General features: G+C 39.3%; 1 protein-coding gene across 1 annotated transcript; it reads left to right on the forward strand.

Moving 5' to 3' along the window:
• The first annotated feature begins 1,948 nt into the window (after window positions 1–1,948).
• Window positions 1,949–27,229, forward strand: GLYATL3 (glycine-N-acyltransferase like 3). The gene is made up of 7 exons (XM_032338356.1): window positions 1,949–2,026; window positions 8,177–8,266; window positions 12,509–12,614; window positions 16,823–16,930; window positions 18,136–18,262; window positions 22,451–22,577; window positions 26,506–27,229. Exons 3-7 carry the CDS (start codon window positions 12,537–12,539, stop codon window positions 26,918–26,920), a joined length of 855 nt encoding a protein of 284 aa, XP_032194247.1. The 5' UTR covers window positions 1,949–2,026; window positions 8,177–8,266; window positions 12,509–12,536; the 3' UTR covers window positions 26,921–27,229.
• The last annotated feature ends 430 nt before the right edge of the window (window positions 27,230–27,659 follow it).

The following is a 27,659-nucleotide window of genomic DNA, read 5'->3' on the forward strand; positions in this document are numbered from 1 at the left end:
TTACCATTGTATGTTCAGACTTCTTGTCCTGAGCTGCTTTCAGGATTTTCTCTTTGCCACTAAGACTAAGATATAATAGTTTTACTATTAGATCACGGGGTGTGGACCTATTCTTAGTGATTTTGATGGGGGTTCTCTGTGCCTCCTGGATTTTGATGCTTGTTCCCTTTGCCGTATTATGGAAATTCTCTGCAATAATTCTTTCCAATATACCTTCTTCTCCCCTCTCTCTTCTTCTTCTGGAATACCAATTATTCTAATGTTGTGTCATCTTATGGTGTCACTTATCTCTCGAATTCTCCCCTTGTGGTCCAGTAGTTGTTTGTCTCTCTTTTGTTCAGCTTCTTTATTTTCTATCATTTGGTCTTCTATATCACTAATTCTTTTTTCTGCCTCATTTATCCTAGCAGTAAGAGCCTCCATTTTTAATTGCACCTCATAAATAGCTTTTATGATTTCAGCTTGGTTAGATTTTAGTTCTTTTATTTCTCCAGAGAGAGCTTTTATTTCTCCAGACAGGGTTTATCTAATATCTTCCGTGCCTTTATTGAGCCCAGCTAGCACCTTGCGAATAGTCATTCTGAACTCTAGATCCGACACATCACCAATGTCCATATTGATTAGGTCCCTAGCCTTTGGTACTGCTTCTTGTTCTTTTTTTTTTGTGGTGAGTTTCTAAGCATTTTTTTTTTAAATCTAGATAAGAGTATATGAACAAGAGAATAAAATACTAAAAGGGTGGCAAAGACCCTAGAAAAATGTGCATTAACCAAATCAGAAGAGATACCAAATCGTGGGAGAAGAAATGGAGTAAAAAGAAGTTAAAAAATTTTTAAATTAATATATATATAAATATATATAAACATATATTATATTGTATTGTTTTATATATATATATATTTACACAGACATATATTAGACTGGTGAATAGAACAGAGCAACCCACTTGATTTGGGGTGTATTTTGGTCTCTTAGAAGAAACTACCTCCAAAATTTTATAGAAAGAAAATATGTAGATAGATAGATATAGGTAGATAGATAGATATACAAAAATAAGGGTAAACATGATGAAGGGATGGAATATGACTTTAAAGATAAAAATTGTAAAAAGAATTATAAAAAGGGAGTTGTTAAGATAAGTTGGTTGGGAAAAGAAAGAAAAAGAAAATGGAGAGAATTTGCTCAGGCTGAAGACTGGAACAAAGCCCTGTGCTAGATTTGAGGTATGTTTTGGTCTATTAGAAGAAGTTGTATCCCAAAAATTTTTAGAAGAAAAAATCCTGTATGTATACAAAATATAAAGTTAGATATAATGAAGAATAAAATATCACTATAATAATGAAGATTTAAAAAGATTTTTTTAAAGAAATGTGTTGTAAGATAAACTAGTTAAAAGATGTTAAAACAGGAGTCAAAGTTAAAAAAATTAGAGTAAGAAAATAATTTTTTTAATTTAATTAACTTTGCAAGACTAAAGAATCATAGGGAGAAAGCCATGAATTCCATGCTTTGCTTTCCTCTCCTTTGGAATTCTGCTTTTCTTGATCAGTGAGCTTGGTCTTGGCTGGATGTTCTTGCTGATCTTCTGGGGGAATGGCCTGTTGTAGTGCCGGAGGCTAATTGCTCTGCCCTTGCCAGGGGCCAGGCTAAGTAATCAGCTCAGGTTCACTCTCAGGAGCTTTTGTTCCCTGAAGGCTTTCCATAGAGCTCTGGAGGATGGGAATGAAAACAGCGGCCTCCCAATTTCTAGTCCAGAGAAGCAGAGAACTCGGAGCCGCACTCCTCGGTGCACCCTTGGAGAAAAGACCTCAATCACTCCTGTCTCTCTGGTCTCTGGCCATGTTCTGAGCTCACCCAACTTGCCACTGAGCATTTCTGTCTCTGGCACACAGTGCCATTTGGAGTCTCCAAACCCAGCAGATTCCTGCTGCTCTGCTCTTCCAGGGGGATTTCCCCAGATCTGCCACTTGTGGAGTCTCTGCTCAAAGAGCAAGTGGACTGACGGTGCCATGGATCACAATATAAGGTAACTCCCGAGCTGAGAGCTCACTCCTTGGCTCTGTCTCTGTAGCCACCTTCCCCGCTCTAATATCTGTGAGCTCTGCTACACTCAGACATCCCTGATCCTTCGGTGACCCCACGGGACCTGAGACCATGCTGTCCCCACGAGGGCTCCACCCCTGCTTAGCCTCTAGAGTGATGTCCTAAGTGGAGCAGACATTTTAAAGTTCCAATTTTGTCTTTGCTGCTTCCTGGGAGCCGCCCTCTCCTCACAGTCTACCTTCCCCTCACTTCTGCGCATATCCTACCTTTCAGAAAGTGGTCGATTTTCTGTTTCTAGAATTGCTGCTCTTCTTCTCTTCGATCTCCTGTTGGATTTGTAGGTGTTCGGAATGGTTTGATAACTATCTAACTGATCTTCTGCTACCTGATGTCATCTCAGCCTGCTATTCCTCCACCATCTTGACTCCTCCTGTAGAGGCTGATATTTATCCTCAGGTCTGGGCAACTCAGGGAGAAGTGGGCTTGGTCTAAACTGCAGTGTATAGCCACATGCACCTTAAAGACCTCATAACTTTCCCTGTTGGAAACAATACCCTCTAAAACCAGAAGCAAGGGATGGCCTAATAAAAATCATAAATAATCTAAAGCAGCAGGGGCTCTTAAAACAATGCAACAGCCATGTAACACCCCAATTTTGGGGGTAAAGAAACCTAATGAGGGGCACTGGGTGGCTCAGTTGGTTGAGGGTCTGCTTTCGGTTTGGGTCATGATCCCAGTTCCCTGGGATGTAGTCCTGCATCGGGGTCCCCCCTCAGTGGGAAGTCTGCTTCTCCCTCTCTCCCTGCCCAACTCATGCGCACATGCGCACTCTCTCTCTCAAATAAATAAAATCTTTAAAAAAAAGAAAGAAAGAGAGAGAGAGAGAGAGAAAGAAAGATAGAAAGGAAGCGTGAGAGAGAAACCTAGTGGGGAATGGAGATGAATATAAGACATTGGCATTATTAATGAGGCTGTGGATACAATTCATACTGTGCTTATAAACCTTCATGCCCTACTGGCTCAAATCCCCTTAAACAGCTGTAGACTTAAAAGATGCCTTCTATTGCATTACACTTCATTCAAATTCTCATTTCCTGTTTGCATTCAAGGAGCCCGCTAATCCGACCACCCAACTAACATAGACAGTTTTACCCCAGGGGTTCCAAGATAGTCCCCATTTATTTGGACAAGCTCTGTCCCAAGATCTCTCAGATTTTTCAGCTGAAAACTGCATCCTACTATATAGTATGTAGATAATCTCCCCTTATGTGTCTCCTTTGAGCAAATCATTCAAACAGCAACCAAAAACTTCTCACTTCCTGGATAGAAAAGGATATAAGGTTTATCAGTGCAAGGTACAATTATGTAAGACATTTGTCAAGTATGTGGGCATGGTCCTCACAGAGGAGACAAGGAGACTGGTAGAAGATAGGGTTTATTACCTATCTTCTATTACCTCCTACCATCCCCCTAATATTAAAACAAGTAAAGGGGTTTGGGGGCATAACTGGATGCTGTCACTTGTGGATACCAGGGTATGGAGAAATAACACATGCTGTTTATCAGTTGTTGAAGGACACTCAGACAGCCGGTTCCCACCTATTAATGTAAACTCAAGTCAGAAAAAGCTTTTAAAAGCCTCAGAGGGGCCTTGCTCAGTGCCACAGCTTTAAGTCTTCTTTCTGGGAGGGCTATCAACACATATGTGACAAAAAGAAAAGGAATGGCATTGGGTGTCCTAATCCAGGCAATGGTGGCAGCCACCAGAGGCTACCAAATTAATTTTGGAACAGGATCTTACCATACACAACCCCCATAATATTCAAGGTCTCCTGTCAACCAATGGCAGTCACTGGCTCAGACAGCTTCTTCCTGTGGTACCAGCCACTACTGGAGGGTCCAATCATGCAAATAAAAACCTACCACCTCCTATCAAGAACACTTAGACCTCTGGGAATGGAACCCTGACTGCTGTTTTTCAATAGCACCCTGGTCCAGCAAGAAACAGATGGGTCATCGCTCCCTTTCCCTGACGGCAGTTAGGGTCACTTCTTCAGATGGGGGCATGTTAGGAGTTAGTTGGACAGTTAGGTAGTCTGGGCCAGGGTCCCCAGCAACAAAACATGGAATCAGGGCAGCTAAAACAAAACAGTGCTATCATCCTATTTTGCACCTTTGACAAGACTACACTAGCATTTTATTTTGCAGCCTTTTCAGAAATAACTTCTGTAAAATGTCCTAAAATGAAACAATTAACTATAAAACATTTGTCACTATCACAAACTGAGGCACTTAAGGCATAAATCCTCACATCAGCCCCAAAAGACCATCAGCACATAATGACCAAAGCCCTGATATAGCACGCCTGAGGACACCCTGGTTGCTTAACATATTTCTGGGAAAGAGCTCTTAAAACCCACTGGGCTTAGAAACTCCAAGGTGAGTCCCCTTGAAGGTCCCCTCCCTCTCTGGGAGTTTTGTACTATCGCTCAATAAACTCTGCTTTGCTGCCCACCATTCTTCGTCTGGTCTGCCTCTTCTTTCTTCAAAGCGGCATGCCCAAGAACCATGGGCATTAAAGGAGAAGAAATTCTGAAACGATAGTAAGTATATACATGTGAATAAATTACCACTTAAATATATTAAAAACCTTTTCTAGTCACTATAGTATTTTTTCTGATTTGCTTTTATTCTTGTAAAATAAAATATCTGCAATTTCTAATTATTTTCTTTCTAGCCTAGAGTATCTTGTCAGTTAGGGTAGAAGGTATCACAATTCTGTTGATACCCTCCAGGCAGAAATGGCCAACACCTCAGCTTTAGCTAAACAAATTCAGTGTAATGCTCATCACAGTGAGGGAGACCACATTTTCATGTGGAACCCTGGGGAGCTTAGTAAAAGAGTCAAAAACAATATCCTCTTAGGAAATAATAGTTGGGGAGAAAATTAGTGGGTTTTAGAGGAAAAGTCTTCAAGAAAGGAAACCTGTAGTGCAGCATTTGAAGAAAATATGTTTGTGTCCTTTGGACCCGCTATATGCCAGGCAAAGCCACTAAAAGAGAATACAAAATCTCCATAAAACCCCTCACTTGGAAACTTAGAACTTCTTGTTTTTAGAGTGATGAATAGAGCCCCAACTCACTGATTTTTTATCATTAATCATGATGTTTATTACGGCTTTCATTGGGTAGGGAGAAGTTAGATCAAAGTCTGTTGTTTCTCTCTGAACATCCTCTCAACAGTGACTACTTAGCTGGGATTCTAACTCACCACTTTTGCTGAGTGATATTTTTCACCATGCACAGACTGACCAAATAACCCTCTTACAGCTTTTAAAGGTATGTGATCTGATTTTGAAGGATCTACCGTATCTTCTGGTAGATAGCAGGCAATCCAAAACGTACACGATATTTTATTTAAAGGCTATATTTGGGTGCTCCCTTTGTGAAGAATTTAAGAGTTAATTACAGACCCAAATACAGTTAAAATTCAACTGCACGCAATCCCAGTCATTCAGATGGTGGTCCTCCTTTGTAGCATCTTCACTTACCTAAGCTCTCACACACACAAGTCATGACAACAGTACATCTCCTCTCCACAACACTTGTCACAGGCTTTCAAGTGTAAAACACACATATTTTGGGATGGAAGACATACAGTATAAATACACAGTATCAGAGAAGGAAGGTAAATTGTGATTTGAGAGACAAATGGGTATTCTGTACAGATATGTAGCAGAGCTTCATACACTGTCAGTTGTTTAAAATTCTCATTTTTTAGGAACCCTTCCATTTTCCCCAACTTTAAGTTGGGCATATGCTTAACAAACAGGTTTTTGCTTAAATATTAGACACATGAACTGGAACCTGAAATTAAGGGATATATCTTCCTTTATTTGGTTGGATAGAATTTCCTGACATTCTCAACCCAAACTAAATGCAGGTGCGCCTGTCAAACTTAGTATGTAAGTCATTCAGGTTGGCTTCGTTTCCAAACACAAGTCTTCTAAATCCTCTCATGTTTCATTCATTGTCAACAAACACTCAGCTTTGAGGAGAGGAGAGGAAAGAAGGAAAGGAAGAGCATAGAAAAGTTCAGATTTCCCATTTGGACTTTATCATGTATAAAGTAACTAAGCCATTTTTTTGTATTCCCACTAGCGTTTCTTAAGAGTTGCTGCCACTGAATGTATTTTGCTACCATATAAAAGCAGAGATCTTATATTTTATTTATTTATAAGAACGGTCTTTCAGGCCAGAGTTACGCTTTCATTGATTAATGTTAATAACATATTTTAAGTGCTTGTTATGTGCTGATAAATTCTTCAATGCCACAAAGAATCTTCAGCTCTTAAAACTAGAATGACTATAATTAATTACATTCCTTGAAAAAAATTTCAGTTAGTGAGTCTGTTGTTGGTAACAGTTCAGCCAGAGGAATTACAAATCTTTACCTTCCAATTCTAGAACACATGCGATTTCATGAAATGGAGACAGCGTCTGCCGTCTGCTTGGTGCCTAGCGGAGAGTCTGCTTCAACATTCTTTCCTTATACTGCCCCTCCTCTCACTCGCCCTCACTCTCTCTCTCTCTCTCTCTCTCTCAAATAAATAAATAAATTTTTAAAAAGTTATCAATATACACAGATCAAAAAAGACAGTCTGCCTTTCATATCCAGTAATTGTCATCTAATACAATTTCTCTAGTTACTTTAATCTCTAGTCACAGCTACCCATTGTGTTACTTAACAAGCATCTTCAAGTACAGAATGCCCCAGGGACACCTGGGTGACACATTTTTGAAGCATCTGACTCTCGATTTCAGCTCAGGTCATAATCTCAGGGTCATGAGTTCAAGCTCAGGTTGGGGAACTCCATTCAGCAGGGTGTCTGCTTGAGATTCTCTCCCACTCCCTCTCCCTCTGCCCTTCTCCCTCATTCTCTCTCTCTTTCCCTCCCTCTCTCCCTCTCTCTCTCAAAATAAATGAATAAATCTTTAAAAAGAAAAGAAAAAAAGACACCTGGGTGCCTCAGTTGGTTAAGTGCCTGCTTTTGGCTAAGGTCATGATCCCAGCGGCTTGGGATAGAGTCCCTCATCGGGCTTCCTGCTCAGTGGGAAACCTGTTTCTCCCTCTGCTTGCCCCTCCCCCTGCTTGTTCTCTCTCTCTCTCTCTCTCTGTCTCTCTGACAAATAAATACAATAAATTTTTAAAAAAAAGAATTCCCTGACTTTCCCCATCATTTGATATTGACTTACAAAACATAAAGATGATAAATAGTAGTATCCTCTATCCTCCCCCGTGACCACATTCAAATTGAAGGACTCTACTAATGCCATTGAAATATTCATACTGTTAATTATCTCAAAGCTCAGGTATTGCATTGTGGGCCAAGATGCCCATACAACTGTTCACATGTCACTTGAAATTGCAGCCATTTGAGGAAAGCAAGTAAACTCTTTTCATTTAAAAGTATAGGGCAAGAGAATTAAAATTATCAGAAACACTCTCAATTCCACAAGTATATGCTTTAGAGATTATCCCTTGGTCAGCTTTGGAAGTTTAGAGTAGCAAAATCATTTCTTCCAAATAGATGAAAATATAGGGGCACCTAGGTGACTCAGTCTGTTATACGTCTGCCATTGGTTGAGTTGATGATCTCAGGGTCCTGGGATCAAGTCCCAAATCCAACTCCCTGCTCAGTGGGAAGTCTGCTTCTCCCTTTACCTCTGCCTCTGCCCCCTGCTCATGCACTTTTCCTGTGTCTTGCCCTCTCTTTCAAGTAAATAAATAAAATCTTTTAAAAAATAGGTGAAAATATAAAATCTTTTAAAAAATAGGTGAAAACCTCTTTGTCATTTTCTATTGTACCCCATTCACCTGAGTCTCATTCCTTTTTATTTTTTCATGAGATCTTAGCAGATAGTGGGTTTGGGGTCCAGAAAATGTCCATCTTTAAATCAAGATTAGTATTCACTGTTTTTTACACCATAAGTCTAAATCTGAGAGAAAGGAAGGGGTGAGGTGAAATACTCATGCTGTATGCATGAGGCTTTTCACCTGACACCATTATCTCCTCCCTATTAACAGGTGTGGGCACTTTTTTGTTTTTCTCTCCCTTCTCTTTCCACTAAGGACTAATTAGGGAAGTAGGCTTGAAGAATAAACTCACCATTTATGAAGAAGGAACCACTGACCTGATAGAAACTGAACTCTCAACACCAGGTAAGCATTCCTTCATTAAAATAATAAATTTTAAATCATTAATTAAAATTGCAAGAAGAAATGGGAGAAATAGGGAGGAGAGATGAATTTCAGCATTATACAGGAAGGATAAATCATAATTAGGATTATGGGGAAAGATGTTTGCTTTTTGTTTTTGTTTTTCTATTTCAAATTTTGATTTGGGGAAAATAAGCATTACAAAATATAAAATCATTTGCACTGATGGGGCACAACTAGAGAAACAGGTAAGAGAGGCATCTCTGAAAGGAAAGCCTATCATCTAAAAAATAATTACAAGCATCAGATCACAAGAGCTTTAAAAAAATTCTCTGTCTCACTAACAGATGTTCTCTCCCCCACAGATGTTCATGTAAGTGCTATGTTACCTTATAAAAGCAGAGACCTTATATTTTATTTATTTATAAGAAAGGTCTTTCAGGCCAGTGTTATGCTTTCATGGATTAATGTTGATAACATATTTTAAGTGCTTGTTGTGTGCTGATAAACTCTTCAGTGCCCCCAAAGAATCTTGGGCTCTTAAAACTTGAATGACTATAATTAATTACATTCCTTGACAAAGATTTCAGTTAGTGAGTCTGTTGTTGGTAACAGTTCAGCCAGAGGAATTACAAATCTTTACCTTCCAATTCTAGAACACATGTGAATTATGGGGAATTTATAATTTATTGGTGAGATTATGATACTCTGATCTTGTAGTTCTCAGAATTAATGGTTGTCATTATGACTTTCTAATATAAATCAAAAATCTGTAAAATATATTTTCTGCATCCTTGAGAATTTCTTCATTCTGCTCTGTGCCCTTAAAACTATCTTTGTATTTCATAAGAGAAAGGTCCTCAGGAAATTCATCACTGTTTACTGAAAGAACATTGTCCACTGGTGTACATTAATTATAGTGTCTTCCCCTCTGTGAACCCATGGGAGAAATGTCTCTCTGATTTTAATGTCACCAATATTTGTCACCCAGCACAGTTTGTGAACAGAAAAGTATACTGAAGCCAGATCAAGGAGGGTTTTGATTATTTAGAAGTTAGAGAATTTCATTTAGAGATAATACAAGTGAAAAGTCAAGCAAATGCTATGATAAAGAGCATAAGAATAATTTTTTTAAAAGATTTATTTATTTTAGAGAGAGAGAATGAGAGTGAGCGAGAGAGTATGAACAGGGGCAGAGGCAGAGAGAGAGGTAGAGAAGTCCTCAAACAGATTCCCCATGGAGCACAGAGCCTGACGTGGGGCTGGATCCCAGGACCCTGAGATCATGACCTGAGCCAAAATCAAGAGCTGATGCCCAACCCTCAGAGCCACCTGGGTGCCCCAAGAGTGTGAGAATAATTTTATGGACAAACTGAATCGCGTAACTAATCATTTTTGTTTCTCTTACGTTGGCTGCCAGGAAGCTTACAGTACAAAATGTGTTCTCACCTGCTGCAAATCCCCTGCTTCTCATTGTTGGTGGTGGTTTTGTTCAGCAAGGTCACAGGGATCACCATCTGTAGGGAAAACGTAAGATTAGGTTCCTGCAAGCCTCTGGTCACAATGTTTTTATCAGAAGACCAACACAAAACCTTTCTTTTTTTAAAATTTACTTTTAAAGATTTTATTAATTTTGTTGAGAGAGAGAGAGCACACACAGAAGCAGGGGAGGGATGGATGCAGAGGGAGAAGCAGATTCCCCACTGAGCAAGGAACTCGATGTGGGTCTTGATCCCAGGCCCTGAGATCATGAGCTGAGCCAAAGGCAGCTACTTACCCTGCAGAGCCACCCATGCATCCCAACATATAATCCTGTTTTATGTGCACTTCTGTTTAAAGACACATTATTTAACACTTGTTGATTTTTTATTATCATTGAACTCCCAGTCAAGAGCATTATAACCCATAATTGAAAAAAGTTTGTGTAACACATGTATGTATCTTCTCAGTAAGACCCATCACAGTCTTTTTGCCATAGGAACACTAGACAGCATTTAAGTACTATGCTTGGGACAACTTTTTTTTTTTTTTTTAAAGATTTTCTTTGCTTGTTTGACACAGAGAGAGAGAGAGAGAGAGACAATGAGAGAGGGAATACAAGCAGGGGGAGCAGGAGAGGGAAAAGCAGGCTTCCCGCAGAACAGGGAGCCTGATGCAGGGCTCCATCTCAGGACTCTGGGATCATGACCCGAGCCGAAGGCATATGCTTAATGACTGAGCCACCCAGGTGCCCCTTGGGACCATTTTAAACAGTGAAATTACCAGCAGAAAGTGAACACCACAAAAGAATGTGGCACAAATACATCGTTATAAAGGGCTTGTTTAGAGTATAAGAGCTGGAAAGAGAGGTCAGCTTCTGCAGCATCCACTGACAATATTGGCTTTGGAGACTCAAATATGTCCACAAATGACTGCAAAAACACTGTCACTGTGGGTTTGGAGGGTTCTAGGTGAATCTTAGCAAGTAGGTGAATTCACAAATGTGGAATCTGTAAATAAAAAGGATCAACTCTGTATGTAGAACTATAGTCCATATGCTTTGTCTGCTGGCCTCACTCTTGACCCCATATTATGTTTACACCTCTGTTTTCCCCTTGCCTGAATTTTAATTCAAACTTAATTTTTCATCATATATTTTACCTACACTTATAAGTGGTTTCAGGAACTTTGAGGAACAAACGAGGCAATAAAGCAAATCACCATCAAGTTCTTAGAATTCCTACCATTTGTGCTAGCTACTTTGCTATGTATCAAGACATAAAAACATCTCTAGGCATAAAATGTAATAAGAGATACATGATCAGTTTCTCTATGAAATAATTCTATCTTATTTTCTCAAATATTGAATTAGAATAAATGAATGTATTTAACATGAGGATCTGCTAAGAAGTTAATATTTTATTTAGAGATAGCATGAGGGAGTGAAATGTCAAGCAGGTACAAGTGTGAAAAGATGATGCCTACATGTCTCCTTCCTTTGCTCAACCTGAACCCTGGAAACTCAATCTTTGCAAAGCTTCTCCTATCGGCCCAGACTATGAGTACTAGGGTCCAGGAAGCTAATTTTCTGGTGCTGCCCCTAGTATCTTTTCAGAGTCCTGGAGAGAATTATAAACACCTCAGGTGTCCCACTCAGCAGCCTGCAGCCACAGGACTTGGTCACAGGAGATATGCTTCGTAGAAGTTCAGACTCATGTAAACCATATGATGGAGTTGCATGGTGGATTTTAAATCATAATCAAACACTTGAGTATCCTATAGTCACACAGAGCTGCCACATACTGAGATCAAGTAGTAACGTCCTCTATCTGGGGGATGTGCTGTACAGGAAAAAATTCACTGCAGTCTCAGAAACACCAGGTTCTCATGTCTAGTTGAGGCATTTTCGCCATCCTAGTGCCTGTTTGTTGAGAGTAAGTGGATAAACTCTAGTGCATCGAATATAGAGAAAAAAGTTTGTTTAATTCAGTCGAGACCTGATTGGAATGTTGAGGGGGGTGGGTGAAAGTTTTCTTAAGGACAAAAAGCAGGGGATAGGAAGTCCCCAAATCTAGAAAAAAATAACTGCCTCTGAATGGCTGAATTGCATGCATTATATTAAGTCCCTTTTTCGTTCCTTAATTTTGTCTAACTAAACAGAGTCTCAGCCTTTGCTCACATCTGATTCTTTATCTTCAACCTAGGTGTTTCTCTGCAAGTGGCTTCCCATAAGCACCTGATGCCTGACCCACTCACATCTTCCACCTTTGCCCCACATTGTAAAAAGAACTTTCCCTGCTTACCCTAAGACTCTTACTCTGAGCTTCCTCTTAACCATTCAGCAAGCACATAGAATGCCCTTTTCCTGGAATACAATAGAGCACAAAGCAGACACGGGCCCTTTCCTTCTTATACCTCCCAGTCGACTTGAGACAGACTCAATGAAAACACAAACAGATGTGAAATTACAACTGTTTCTGTGTCTCACAGGAAGAGTTGAGCAAACAGTGAGTGTGTATCATAGGAAGACTTAACCAACATGGATACTCACCTCTTTCCTGGATTAGGTCATTAACATTCCCTACTTCCACGTGCTCTCTGGTGTCCCCACCCCAGTGCCTCTCATCTTCCCTCTTCTTCCCTCATCAGAGGGAGCAATGGCATTCCGAATTCCACCCAGTGAAAACAGGACTTCAAGGATGTTCCTCAGGAGATTTAAACGTTAACAAGGAAAAGCTGAACTCATCCCTTCAGCTTTCTCGTTAGGTGTGGAATTGCTAGAGTTCTGGAGAAGATGCTGGTGCTCAACTGTTCTACCAAATTACTGATCCTGGAAAAAATGTTGAAGAGTTACTTCCCTGAATCACTCAAGGTATTCTACACTTAAGCGCTCTCTTTTATTTCTTTATTTTATTTATTGTGAATAAGGTCAGACTTGTGGCTGTTTTCCCAGTTTTTCTGATGTCAGGGCTTTCCTATTAAACCTATTAAAACAGATGGTTTCCCATTTGTCTCCTGCTAGAGACTGATCCCAAGCAGCATAGATATGGCTGTGACAATTATTTTTTTTGACAGTCATTCTCGATGACCTCTAGGAAAATTTAGGTAGTGCTGGATTAGATTATTTCTAGGTAGACTCGAGTTTTAAACTTTTCTTAATGGCAGAAGAGTATAGATTAAGTAGCATTGCTCATAAGAACATAACCTAGGTTCACAATAGAGCTGAGGTCCAGGAATCATAAAATTCTTCTGGCTATTTCAACATCTTTATTTATTTTTTTCAATGGCTTTGTTGGTCATGAAGCCTCTGTTGAAGTCTTCTCAAAGCCTGTGAGGGCCTGCTGATAACTCAGAGCTACTGTGGAAAAAGACAATCATCACAGATTACAAATAAATATGAGATTTAAAATATTTTAAGCACTTGGAGAAAAACATGCGAAGTGCAAAGAAATTGTCTTTGAGGGCTGCAATTCTCAACCAAGGAGATAGCCCTACAATATGGATTTTCAAATGTAAGTGGCAGGGGGTATAACTCAGTGGTAAGAACATTTGACTGCAAATGTGATGGCTGCTAATAACCCAGAAGAGATATAATGAATCACAATTTCTAAAGACAGAGACCAGAGAACTGTGTATTGGGCTCACACCCTCGATAATCCTTATTTACACTAAACTTTAACAGAAGTTATCTAGAGCACTAGGTGATTAAACCTAGTCATCTTGCCTCATGGATCATGCTTAAACTATGTGTGGTAGGGAAAATCTGAGTGATAATTTGGGAGCATATGGTTTAAAGAGTACCAAATGGACAGTCCGACTCAAAATGTCCCATTTTGAATGTGGACACTCTGGAGAATAAATGTTTGACCCACTCTTTTGCCAAAGAGAAATAAAAAGGTTTTGGTGACCTTCACAGGGTCATCTAAGATCACATAATCCTCAAGACGAATGATGGGCTCTTACATTATAAATAGTATGTGGGTAGTACTTTGGCATACAAATAATTTCAATTTATTTTATCCTTCCAACAACTTTGTAAGATGACTATTAACCCATTTTAGAAATGAATAAGTTAGCATCCAAAAAAGGCTAAAGCAAGTAAAAAATCAGTTGAATCCTGGTTCCTTTGATTTCATAGCTACTGCTTCTCTTCTAGCAACTTAACTACCAGACACCCAGGTGAGGAATCATAAAATTTTTCTGGCTATTTCAATTTTTTCTTTTTCTGTTTTTTGTTTGTTTGTTTGTTTTGGTTTTCTTTTTTTTTTGATACCTCCCATAGTGCTTGGCATGGGGCTTTGCCCATATAAGTACTCAATAAAATGTTGTTGGTTGGTCACTAGCAGTTTATGAAATAGTTACTTATTAACCCTCACCTGTTCAAATCTTATTTTCAAGGACCTCTGAATTCAGATTAGTTGAGTTGCTCAGAATAGTAGGTATCCTTCTTTAACATACCTTTTATGTTGTCTCATTTGAACTTTATAAAACCTATTAATTCCTCTATAATATTAAAAACTGAATAAGCAGGTAATTGCATTATACTTTTACAGATGATATTACAAAATCCCCTCCCTTTATCTAAGTGCTAGAGTTCAGATTTAAATCCAAGCTATCAGATTCCAAACTGCATGGTTGTGGTTTTCTGTTGTTTTTCATTGTTGGTTTTTGGTTTTATTATTATTATTTTTTTAATCCTTCTCATAACACCACTTGAAGTAAGAGTTAAAGAAATCAAACACGTAGGCACAAATCATTCCCTTCCTCATATCATCTTCTCGTTAATAGCTGCTTAGCTTGGCACTCCCAGTTTCTCATTTTCTGTACACAGAGTCTCTTCACCTTTGAATCTTATTCTTTTATTTTTTCAGTTATTGGATTGTTTTATAACGTCTGGCTTGGGTTCTCTGACCATAATTTCAAAATACCTCTTCAGTTACACTATGCCCTTTAGAGAATCAAAATGATAAAGAAATACTTGTCTTGTTGTTTCACACTTCCTCCATTTTTTTGGAAGCTATGGCTATGTATTTTATAATCTGATTTTTTAAAGTTTTTATTTAAATTGCAGTTAGTTAACATATAGTATAATATTAGTTTCAGGTGTACAATTTAGTGATTCAATGCTTCCATATGTGACCCAGTGCTCATTACAACAAGTGAACTCCTTCTTAACCCCCATCACTTATTTCACCCATCCCCCCTCCTACCTCACCTTAGTATTTCAGTGATTAAATATCCCTCTAAATTTCCTTCACAAATTCCAACTGCTCATTCTTCCGGCATCCTTACTTCCCCTAGCTACTTCCCCTCTCCTCTCAACACGCACCCTTTGAATAAATAGGTGTTAAAGAATTTGTTTCATTGTCTTCAACCAATGCCAACTCTTTCAGTTGGTTGCAAAACTCTTATAAACAAGCCATTTTTTTCCTTTCACAATCTGAATATCAGAATTTTTTTTTCCTTTTAACCTCAACATTGCAATCATCTTTAAGCTTAATTTTTTAATAATGATGTATGGTTTCTTCATGGGAAAAAAACACTCTAATAAATTTATGACTATGTATATATAAGATCAGCATCCCCAAAATTTAATAATTAAACAGAGCAACCATGACTCTTCCAGGTTAATTTAGGTCTTGAATTTTCACTAAGTGTGATCCATGCCACACGTTAGTATTAGCCAGACCAAATTAAGGAACGATACATTCTATAAGAAGATTTGAGTGAGGTCCCAGATTGGGAAAGAGAAAAGAGAGTTGAATAATGTTCTAGGTATTGAGGAACATCATTTGAATCAAGATGTAATATAAGAAGTAAAATGTAGTTTCTAATGCTCCTATAATTTAAATTGGTTTTCACTGAAGAATAACACATACTAGAAGGTGCACATAACATAATTATGCCACTCAATGAATTTTCATAGAGCAAATACTTATATAAGTTGCATTCCAATCAAGAAAGAACATTACTTCAGACACAATTTCTCCCCAGCCCCCCAGTGCTTTTTTCCAAACATTCTCTTTCCTAGCTCTCCATAAGTAACCAGCATCCTGACTTCTAAAGCCATAATGTGGTTTTGTCATTTCTGAATATAATGTAAATTGAATCACATAGTATGTCTTTTCATATCTACCTTCTTTTGTTCACCATTAAGTTTCTGTTTTGTAATTTATAGTATGAATATGCCACAATTTATTCATTTTTTCCCACTGCTGTTGGACACATTGATTGTTTTCAGTTTCTATCTATGATGAAAGTGCTGCTAAGAACACTAGCCTGTAACTCACTCTCGTTGTTACCACCACAACTTCTTCTCTATAAGCACCCCTGGCATATGAAGGTTGTTTTATAGGGATGGCATCTTTTATTCTAAGTGGAGGAAGAAATATGAAAGGGCACAGGTCAGAATTCTAATACTCAGTATTGTTTAGTCAACAACCAGTTGATCCACTATGTCAGACTCCATGTACATAGCAATGAATAAGACATAGTTATGACCCTCAGGGAATGCTTAGAGAGCCTTCCTCTATCAAATCTGAAAGGCAGGGGGCTTTTTGGGGAGGGGAGTTACCCTCAATGATGTCTAATTGTAACTCAGGGTTGAAGGAGTAGTTGTATTAAGCAGGTTATTTTTGGAGAGTATAATAAGCTTCAAAAGCAGCTGAACATCAAAATTATTTGTGGAATTGTAAAAGATATTATAAGCCCTAAATCCATACATCAGATTCTGATTCCTTCTGTAAGTATTTATTATTGACCCATGTGCCATGTAGTCAGCCTGTTGTTTTGGTATCTCTCATTGTTGTACAGAAAAACCTAAGTTTAGGGAGAGATTTCATAGGTTTTCCTAGTTTTTTTTTGTTTTTGTTTTTGTTTTTGTATTTTTTACCAGTTTGCATGTACAATAATGAAATAACAAGAGAAAAGTTTGTATGTGTGCATGTTGTATATATGTGCATATAAAAAAATTTCCCTTCTCATGGCCACAACTATATAATACAAGAAATGAAAACAGTAATATGCAACTGAAAGAGTTAGTAATGTGACTGGCTTGTCTTTCTGGGTTCTCTGGCTCAGGTTTATGGAGCAGTAATGAACATGAATCGTGGGAATCCCTTTCAGAAGGAGGTGGTGGTGGATTCGTGGCCAGACTTCAAAGCTGTTATCACCCGGCGACAGAAAGAGGTACAGACTGGAAAGGACAGAGAAACAAAACAAAACTAAACAAAATACCCCCTGAAAACCCAAGAGTTGGCATCAACTGGAAAGAAAAGATTGGGTAAAGGGGATATTATAACCATTACAGTCATATATATTAGCTTAATAAGGTACATATTTCACCATTAATTTTTTTTTAATGATTTTATTTATTTGAGAGAGAGTACAAGGAGGGAGGGCCAGAGGGAGAAGCAGACTCCGCGCTGAGCAGGGAGCCCAACACAGATCAGGATCCCAGGACCCTGATATCATGACCTGAGCCTAAGGCAGAGGTTTAACCACTGAGCCACCCAGGTGCCCCTCACTATTAGCCTCTGATTTGACTGGCTTTGGAGTTGCAGACATGGAAAACGGCTAGCTTAAATGTGTTCAAAAAAGTGTTCCTTTAGTGTTTCACAATCTCTAGAACCATGAAGGATACGTACTTGTGTATATTAGTTTTTCCTCTGGTTTGATGTTTTCCTGTGACCAACAACTTTGGTAATGTGGTAAATGCATAGGGAGACTGAAAAAGATGACATCTGCCCCGTTTTGCAAGGACAAAGAGCTCACGTGATCAAATATGTTGCCCTGACCACATTAGGAAAATTCTGATAGTTCTATTTAATTCTTGTAGGTGGCTCCATTAAGTTATACCCTTTCCATTTTTTTTTTTAAGATTTTATTTACATATTTGACAGAGAGAGACACAGCGAGAGAGGGAAACAAGCAGGCTGGGGGCGGGGTGTGGAAGAGGGAGAAAGCAGGCTTCCCCATGATGAGGAAGCCCAATGTGGGCTTGATCCCAGGACTCTGGGATCATGACCTGAGCCAAAGGCAGGTCATGACTGTGCCACCCAGGTGCCCCCTTTCCATTTTTATAAATAAATGACTGTGCCACCCAGGTGCCCCCTTTCCATTTTTATAAATAAATAAAATCCTAGAAAAAGATGGAATAAGGATCTTAAAACTTTCCAAATACCAGAAGAATAATCAAGCAAAACTTCCAAAATATCTGTTCCTTCCCTCACCAGAGTGTATTAGCCACATTCCTATCTAGCCATTGTTTATAGGTGGCTGATTTTGGCAGTGGGAATGATCTAAGCATAAGCTGTCAATGTACTTAATTTATCTAGGATTTGAGTTACCTAGAGGACATATTTATGTTTTTACAATTATGTCTTCTGTCCCAGGCTGAGACAGATAACCTGGACCATTATACTAATGCCTACGCTGTGTTCTACAAGGATGTCAGGGCTTACCAATGCCTGTTGGAAGAACATGATGTTATCAACTGGGATCAAGTTTTTCAAATACAAGGTGAGATCAAGCACAGACACTAAGCAGTCTTCTTTTTCACATTTTTGTCATATACATCAAATAGATTATGATATCTGTTTCACATATATGATAATATATATACTTAAGTGCACAAATTCATAGATATACATTTTATATAGTTACAATTTTTGTACTACAGTTTCCTAAGAACACTTGTTTTATTCCTAAAGAGGCTTGGCCGTTGGGGTAAGTAGGCACCGTTTAAATTGGGCTGCTTTCAAGTGACATTTTCCCCCCACTGTTACTGTAATTTCACAGCATATTTTTCTTTATTCCTTTAATCATTTCCTGTTCCAATCTTTTAAAGTGACTCTAACTTCAATATAAGCCAATAGGTAAGTCTTTCCTTCTTTCTGAAGCAGCTGATTCTGGAAAGAGATAATTAACTGATCTGCATCGGATATCCTGGCATGATTTAGTAAGATAAGTGTATATCTGAGATCCAAGGAGATAATTGCATGGTTATCAATGCTAATGGAAGAGCTTTGGCCAAGACCAATAACCTACATTAACAGTTTGTAATACTGTGCATGGACAATTTCAGCTTCAGTGGCTTACTTTTCCAACTTCTCGTGATGACTGGGGAGATGATACAGTCAATGAAGTTCTTGTTTTTAACTGTTGCATTGAAAGTGAGTTCCTTCATCATTGCCAGGAAGGCAGGGTCCACCAGGTCAGAAATACAAAGTCTGGTCATTTTTTCCAGCAGCAAACAGCTGAAGCCCTCTCACAAGGAAAAAGCTCCTGTCTACTTTCAAATGATGACTAAGACATATTCATGACCTAAAGACTTGGGGTGTTTTATAACATCTCTTTGGAAATGCTCACAAAGGTGTTATAGTGGAAGTTCTGGACTGTCTCTGAATTTTACAGATTTACCCCAGTTACGCTGGTGAGACGTGAGACAGGGTTCTACCATTCACTTAGCCAAGCTAGCAAAATTTTCTTGCCATTATTACTCGAGTGTGGAAATAAGTAGATCTCTTCCTTGGTATGGAAAATCACAGCAATGACTGGACAATCTGTGGTACCAGAGGACCCACTCTCCTCAAAGCACCTAAAGTCACCATTAGGATGAGAATATCCTTGTAATTGCCAGTGCTTTTTTTTCCTTAGCAGGCCGAGCTGTTAGTCATGAGTTGGTCTTAGTCATTTACATCGACACTTCATCCTCCCTGAAGTTAGGTGGGGAAGGATGTGAGTTAATAGCACCTAAAATAGTGGTAAAGCCCCTCATTTAGCATGTAATCAGCGTAGGCATTATCTTTGGTTTCTGATGTGGCCTCTCACCTATAGGCTTTGCTGGTAAGAACTATAATTTCCTTGGAATACAGAATAGCTTTTAAGAAGTCATCAGTATCTTTATTCATTTTAACCAAAGCAACTGAGGGCTCTTCCCATAACATCCCCAAATCATGAATGACTCGAAAAGCCAACTACTACCATAGAAAGGGCCGGTCTTTCATCTTGTGCCATAGAATTACTGGTGGGGCTGCCTAGAAAGCCTACAAAAATTAGGCAACAGAGGGATGCCTGGGTGGCTCAGTCAGTTAAGCCGTTGCCTTCGACTCAGGTCATGATCCCAGGGTCCTGGGATCAAATCCCACATGAGGTTCCCTGCTCAGTGGGAAGTCTGCTTCTCCCTCTCCCTCTGTTACTTCCCCTGCTTATGTTCTCTCTCTGTTAAATAAATAAAATCTTTTGAAAATTTAGACAATGGAGCTACTTCAAAGCTGGGTGTTCAGAGCAATGGTACGTTCTACATGGTAATGTCTTTGTCATTTTTAATCTAAGAGCTGTCCATAAACAAGATTAAATCGGGGTTCACCCACAGTAAGAGCCAAACTTTTTGTGTTGGCCATGAGAGGACAGGGAATGAAAAAGTATACAGCCATCCAGATGGGCCAGGCTCTTTTGTTCACTACTGGTCGCATGGACGTGAGAGAGCTTGTTGACGTGAGCACTAACCTGAAAGTTCCAGAATCTGGCTTGCTGGTACTGTGGTCCCATTAACTGTGGTCCAATAAATGGTCTGAGTTCTGTCTTATCCAATTAGCAATGCCTCCCTTTCTAAGGAGGTGAGGTGAACAAAGGTAGGACAATTTTAGTGAGGGTGCCTGATGTGAGCAAGGAGAAAATCACTTGTTAAAATGGTAATTGGTGTCAGGGACAGAAGGACGTGGTCTAAAAACAACGGAGAGATCATCCACAAAATCCAAACTATAGAGATTCTACCCAGCAAACTGGATTCTTTAACAAATAAATGGAAAGAATTTTTAAAGGATATGAAGGAGGGATAGGCATGTAAAAAAAAGCTACAGATTAAAAGATCCACCAGACAAAAAGTGAACAAAATCTAACTATGGTGTTTAAGGATTCTCTCCCTTGCATAATAAAACTTAAAACAAGGATGCAATTGTCATAAAAACAATTATGATAGTGGTTATTTTTAGTGGAGAGTGAGAGAATTGTGTTTAGGAGAATGGTAAATAGAAGATGGTTAGTGAATTTCTATTTTATGGTTTTAGTAGTAGCTAAAATATGTAATAATGAAGTTACACATTTGTGTTTTTTTAAAGATTGTATTAATTTATTTGACACACAGAGAGAGCGCACAAGTAGGCAGAGCAGCAGAAGGAGAGGGAGAAGCAGGCTCCCCTAGGAGCCTTTCCTCCCACTAGGTGGAAAGCCTGATGCAGGGCTTGATCCCAAGACCCTGACATCATGACTTGAGCTGAAGGTAGATGCGTAACTGAATGAGCCACCCAGTTGCCCCAGTTATGCATTTGTTTTATGCAGTTTTTTCGATTACATCTTATGATATTAAAAGTTTTTCAAGGGGCACCTGGGTGGCTTATTAGTTAAGCGTTTGCCTTCAGCTCAGGTCATGATCTCTAAGTCCTGGGATTAAACCCCACATCAGACTCCCTGCTCAGCAGGGAGTCTGCTTCCCCCTCTCCATCTGCCCCTCTGCATGCTTGTGCTCTCCCTCTCTGTCTCTTTCTCTCTCTCTCAAATAAATAAAATCTTTTTAAAAAGTTGTTTAAAAGAAATATTAGTCTGACTTTTAGAAAGAAGTACTTCAATCTAAGAAAAATAAATTTTGTTTCAACTACCATCCATACCTTTCATTAGCTTGAACTATTTTTTTTCAGAGTCTCTTGAATTACTTCAATATAATTCAGGTTTATAATGTGGGATTCTAGCCACAACTTCTGTAATTTCTAATAGTGTTAACTTGAAGAAACTACTTGGTTTTTCTTAGACTTAACTCCCTAAGAAAGTAGCCAATGCTCAGATTTCAGACTCTATTTAACATGATCTCCTATTCGTGTATTCAGGTATTCTTCCACAGGAAATGACTTACTGGAAGGAGGAAACAAGCTTTTAGATATGGATGGAAGTGGGAAAGTCAATTTCCAGAGGATTCAATTAATCAGGAAACCCTAGAAAGGATAGAGCTGATAGGATTTTGGAGAAGCAGAGCAAGTCAGTTCTAAGTAAACAGAAGCTAACATGCCATGTGACGAGCTCTATCAGAAACTGTACCATTCTTGGGTCTCATGCTGGTGCAGTGCCCCGCACAGTGTTTTACATACGAGTACTGAATGAAGATTTATAGATAACATCGTATAGCTGTGATAAATGAGTAGGATCCCAGTGAGTCAAGTTTAGGATAAATCTCACCAACGCTAAATTTATACCTTGATATTTCTGCAATGGGCATCTAGGCAAGAGGCTAGAAGACTCTGTAAGTCAGAATGCCATGCCAACTAAATGTGAGTTCTCTTATGCTTCTAGCTGAATGGTAGATTGTAGACTTTGAGAGCTATACAATTTCTCTTACCTTAAGGAGTTTAGGATTTGTCTAAGAAGTCAGAAGTCAGGCAAGTCCCCCCAAGCAATTCCACATTCCTAAGGGATATTCCCATCAGAAGTGTTCATGGAAGATCATGATTGTGAGAAACAACACGATGGGGATCTGGAAATCCCATACAATGTTTGAGAATCAGGCCAGGAGTAGCTGCAATAATTCATGTATAGCTCTACAGGGGTTAGGATGATAAGAGGTGGCAAACTGGCGGCGTAGTACAAAATACTGAGACAAATTTCCTTCCTGTGCTTTCAGATAAAATACCATTTTTCATTATGTCTCTCCATATACAGGGCTGCAGAGTGAGTTACATGATGTTTCCAAAGCTGTTGCCAACTCAAAGCAGTTAGGTGTAAAGTTCACTTCCTTCAAGGCTGTTCAATTTTTCCCTCATCCACTTCTGCCGGACACCAGTTCTCTGTACGTAGACCGAGTTTCTGCATGTGGGGCGGGACTTCCTGCATAGAAGTACAAAAAGGAGTACCTGAAACACTGATTGTTATTAAGGGATATTTGGGTACCTTGGAGTAAGGCCCCAGAATCTAGATACGTCTGTGTGTCATGAGTCCGTGGGTCTGTGTGTGTGTGTGTGTGTATTTATTTTTCTGCTGTGCTTGACTGCTCCTAATTTCTTGCAAAATCAAATCTGTGTCTTTGTGCATAGTGATAAATGAACTCGAAAATCCTATATTTTCACAGGAAAATCATTCCTTGGTATGCTCCTCCTCCAAATAATTCAAAATAACCTCTCTTTGAGCCAAAAAGTGTTTTTTGCATGTTTTAGGGAAGTGGGTAAATGACTGATTTTATAGAGAGCTCTTATTTGTGGGGCACAATATTTTAAATACATTACCTCTTGAATCATTTCCACAACCCTACAAAGTACTGTATAATTACCTTTTTGAACAAAGTTGAAGTAACACATAGGAGAAAATTGTAGAGCTAAGAAATAATTCCTAATTCTGACTCAAGAATCCAATCTTCAGAAGACTTGCTAGTGTAACCTGCATTCTTCTTAATGGGAGAGCCCCTGCTCTGACATTTGCTAGTTACCTTCCTTTCTGCTTGATCTTTCTGAGCCTTGATCAATTTCTTTTTTGGGGGGAAATTAACCTAGAATATCTTCCTTACACATATTTTGTAAACAAATGAAACATGATATTTGAAAAGTACCTACCTCAATGAATGTTAATTTTATTCTAGGGAATATGTTGAAGGAATTTTTCATCAAAACAACACCAAAGCTAAAGAAGAGTGGGCACTATAAGTCACATAAAGCAATTGGACTTTATTTTTTTTTTTATTTTATTTATTTATTTATTTATTTTTATTTCCAGCATAACAGTATTCATTATTTTTGCACCACACCCCGTGCTCCATGCAATCCGTGGCCTCTATAATACCCACCACCTGGTACCCCAACCTCCCACCCCCCGTCCCTTCAAAACTCTCAGATTGTTTTTCAGAGTCCATAGTCTCTCATGGTTCACCTCCCCTTCCAATTTCCCCCAACTCCCTTCTCCACTCTAAGTCCCCATGTCCTCCATGTCCATCAACAGATGAATGGATCAAGAAGATGTGGTATATATACACAATGGACTTTATTTTTATTTCATTTTATTTTTTTCAGTTATTACAATTTTCAAGGACATACAAAGGCCGAGTGAGAGACTAGAATAAGGAAAATCTCATCAATATATGGCTAATCTTGTTTCATCCATACCTCTATCTACTAACTACTTTGAAGGAAATATCCCAGACATTATGCTATTATTCTTAAATATCTTAACATATATTTCTAAAAGATAAAGATTCTTAAAACAAACAAACAAACAAACAAAAAACACTATACTGATATCACTCCTGTACAGAGGTTTCCAGGACCACCCACAAGCTCATTGATTGGCTAGAAGATCTCACAGAACTCAGCAGAGACAGGCTACAAAGCAAAATCAGCAGAGGAAAAAGGCGCATTGGCAAAATCCAGAGAAAACCAGGCACAAGCTTCCCAGAACCCTCCCAATGGAGTCACATAGGACACGCTTAATTTCCCTAGCAGTAACTTGTGACAACACATATAGGATTTTTTTTTATTGGAGGCATACTTTGCCTAGCACATAACAATTTTCTAGACGCCCAGAGGGAGAGCAGGTGTTCTGCATAAACCACACTGATTGCACAAACAGGTAGGCAGAATCTAGATACCAACTAGTGCCAACTCCTGTCAGTTCTGGGAACAGCAGGACCCCTGCAGAAATCCAAACTGCCAGCTGCCATCCAAGGGCCAAGCTGGCAAGCAGGCTTTCCTAAAGGTAGAGGCCTCAAACCTGCTGCATCAACTCTGCTGTTTTAAAATTTGGTTAATAGTATTTCCTTAAACCAGTTAGTAATTACATTTCCCAAATTAACATAATATTTTAGAAGTTTATTTTGAATAAGCACCTAAATAAAGTTCATACATTGCAATTGGTTAATATCTCTCTTACATACCGGTTCCCCTTTCATATTTTTTATTTCTTCCATTACTTTTTGTTGAAGAAACCAGGCTATGTGTTTCCCCATCTTTTACGGTCACATCCCTGAGATGCTATTTAAAATTCTTCTCTATCCCGTCAGGTCTTTTAAAATCAGATCTTGCTTTAAATTGCTCCCTTCTGCATAGGAAGAAACTGTCTTTTTATTTTTATTTATTTATTTATTTATTATTTTTTTTATTTTAAAGATTTTATTTATTTATTTGACAGAGAGAGATCACAAGCAGGCAGAGAGACAGGCAGAGAGAGAGGAGGAAGCAGGCTCCCTGCTGAGCAGAGAGCCCGATGCGGGGCTCGTTCCCAGGACACTGGGATCATGACCTGAGCCGAAGGCAGCGGCTTAACCCACTGAGCCACCCAGGCGCCCCAGAAGATACTGTCTTTTACATCTAAGTCCGTACGCAAATTTGTATACCCGTTATTTTGAATACCCTGCCCTTTAGATATAAGGTCATAGTCACTAACGACTTCTGAAACATTTGCCTTAGCAATGATTTTATTTGCAGTGACATTTCTTTCTTTCTTTCTTTCTTTCTTTCTTTCTTTCTTTCTTTCTTTCTTTTTTTAAGATTTTATTTATTTACTTGACAAAGAGAGAGATCACAGGTAGGCAGAGAGGGGAAAGCAGGCTCCCCACTGAGCAGAGAATCTGATGCCAGGCTGGATCCCAGGACCATGAGATCATGACCTGAGCTGAAGGCAGAAGCTTAACACACTGAGCCACCCAGTTGCCCCTACAGTGACATTTCTGCGTGAGGCTTCTTTGCCTCAGGATTTTCAGCCTTTGTTCATTTTCAAAAATAAGAAATTCTATCAAGACCATGATTGCTTGTATTTTTTTTTAAACCCTCCTTAGTGGTTAGATTATTGTCCCAGTGCCAGAGCCTGCAGTATGCCTAGAGTGTCAGCTAATTGTTTAACCATTAATAAAAAGAAAACACAAAGTGTACTTTATAATGATCGTAACAAGAATGACATTAGCTGTTAGGCTTTCAACTAAGTAATCCATCTCAGTTCTTAGAAATTGCAACAATTCCTATCCTTTCTTTATCTCAATACCATGAACTTTTAGACCTTTTCCCAGACCTTTTAGTGGAAGGTCTAGAAGGACTGGAATTTCTTTTATTTAAAAAAAATTTTTTTAAGTTTTTATTAATTTATTTAACAGAGAAAGATCACAAGTAGGCAGAGAGGCAGGCAGAGAGAGAGGAGGAAGCAGGCTCCCTGCTGAGCAGAGAGCCTGATGCGGGGCTCGATCCCAGGACCCTGAGATCATGACCACAGCCAATGGTAGAGCCTTTAACCCACTGAGCCACCCAGGTGCCCAGGACTGGCATTTCTTGAGCATCTATACATGCCTAGAATGTTAAGCAATCTATACTTTTTTTCCAGGCCATGGATGCATAAAGATACAGTTCTATTTTTTTTTTTTTAACCAAGGAAAATATTAGGGGCCCAAGAACGTGGACTTGTTCAAGCCTTCAGAGAGGGTGTCAACAAGTTTGAGAACTGTTTTACAGAAAAATGAAATACTTGCCCTAATCTATATGAAGGTGAAAAGAAATGGGCATAAAATGAGAAGGAAAGACTTTAATTTCTTATAATGAGGATTTTCTCCCATCAGAAATGTAACCCTGAAAGATGTTCATAAGTGGGAAGAGATAGATAGATTCCAATTCATTGAAAATATTTTGGTATTGGCTAAATACACCTCTGGAATTGTTTCTTAGTTTGAATCAGTGCAAGAAGAAAAGTAGCTGGTTGTAGTCCTAGGACCCCGCGTTCACATTTCTTCTCGTGTTGTTTCCTTCTAGAAAGGGCTCTGCTCCACGACTAACTTACCTGAGTGTTGATGATGCTGATCTGCTCAACCGGACTTGGTCTAGGGGCGGCAATGAACAGTGTCTCCGGTATATCACGAAACTCATCTCTTGCTTCCCCAGTGTATGTGTCAGGGATGACAAGGGAAACCCAGTCTCTTGGTCTCTTACAGACCAGTTTTCCACCGTGTGCCATAGCTATACCCTGCCAGAGCATCGCAGGAAAGGTTACAGCCAGCTGGTGTTCCTTACACTGGCCAGGAAGTTGCAAAGCCAGGGATTCCCCTGTCAGGGCAACGTCCTAGATGACAACACAGCATCCATAAGCCTCCTGAAGAATCTCTGCGTTGAGTTCTTGCCCTGTAACTATCATAGGCTTATTCTCACCCCTGCAGCTTTCTCTGGCTAAATTTACCTCTAGCCCATTGGAACGCCAGGAATTTTCTTCTTTTCCCTAAACATACGTACATTCTGTATCTGGCAATGAAGGGAATGTTCCAACTGGAATCAGAAGAATTGAAAAGGGCCCGGAGAAGACACGCAGCATCAGCCTGAGAAGCCTGCCTTCTCCCTGCGTCAGGGTTCTACAGGAAATAACCGGGGGTCAGAGACAGCAATGGCTGAGAGGAGGATGATTATCTTCCTTGGGGATGCACCGCAGGAAAAAGGTCCTAAAGCCAGCAGTTCTCAGCCCAGTTATAGAAATGACTGCATGAGAACAGTGACTTACACAAGAGCATGTGGCTACAGCTTCCTTATTGCTGCCTGGGTTTCTGCTCTGGGTGGTCACAGCCACACCAGCTCCCCAGTACCGTAAATAACACACCCCAGCCTGCTGCGATGTCTCTCTAAACTCTTCCTACCACTTCTGATCCAGATTCTCTGTAGATTACCCTGCTTTTTCTCCTTTAATGACTGGTTTTCCACTTCTGCTCACAACTCAAGCCTATCGCCTTCCCTGGGAATGTTCCAATGCAGTGGTTCTCACATTTTCATGCACTTCTAAATCACCTAGAGGGCAGATTGCAACACAGACTGTGGAGCCTCTTTCCCCACAACCCTGATTCTGTAAGTCTGAGGTAGGGCCTGAGAATTGGCATTTCTAAAAAGTACCTACTGCTCAGTGGTCATGGATGGAAGAAAGAAGA

Source organism: Mustela erminea, chromosome 4 (assembly GCF_009829155.1).
Source record: "Mustela erminea isolate mMusErm1 chromosome 4, mMusErm1.Pri, whole genome shotgun sequence".
NCBI lineage: Eukaryota > Metazoa > Chordata > Mammalia > Carnivora > Mustelidae > Mustela > Mustela erminea.

What these genes read in the sequence shown, in the direction of transcription:
- GLYATL3 (XM_032338356.1), top strand. Translation starts at nt 12,537, where the DNA reads ATGCTGGTGCTCAACTGTTCTACCAAATTACTGATCCTGGAAAAAATG. An exon ending in TCACCCGGCGACAGAAAGAG is followed by an intron (nt 16,931 to 18,135) that starts GTACAGACTGGA and finishes CTTCTGTCCCAG; the next exon opens with GCTGAGACAGATAACCTGGA. An exon ending in TCAAGTTTTTCAAATACAAG is followed by an intron (nt 18,263 to 22,450) that starts GTGAGATCAAGC and finishes CTCCATATACAG; the next exon opens with GGCTGCAGAGTGAGTTACAT.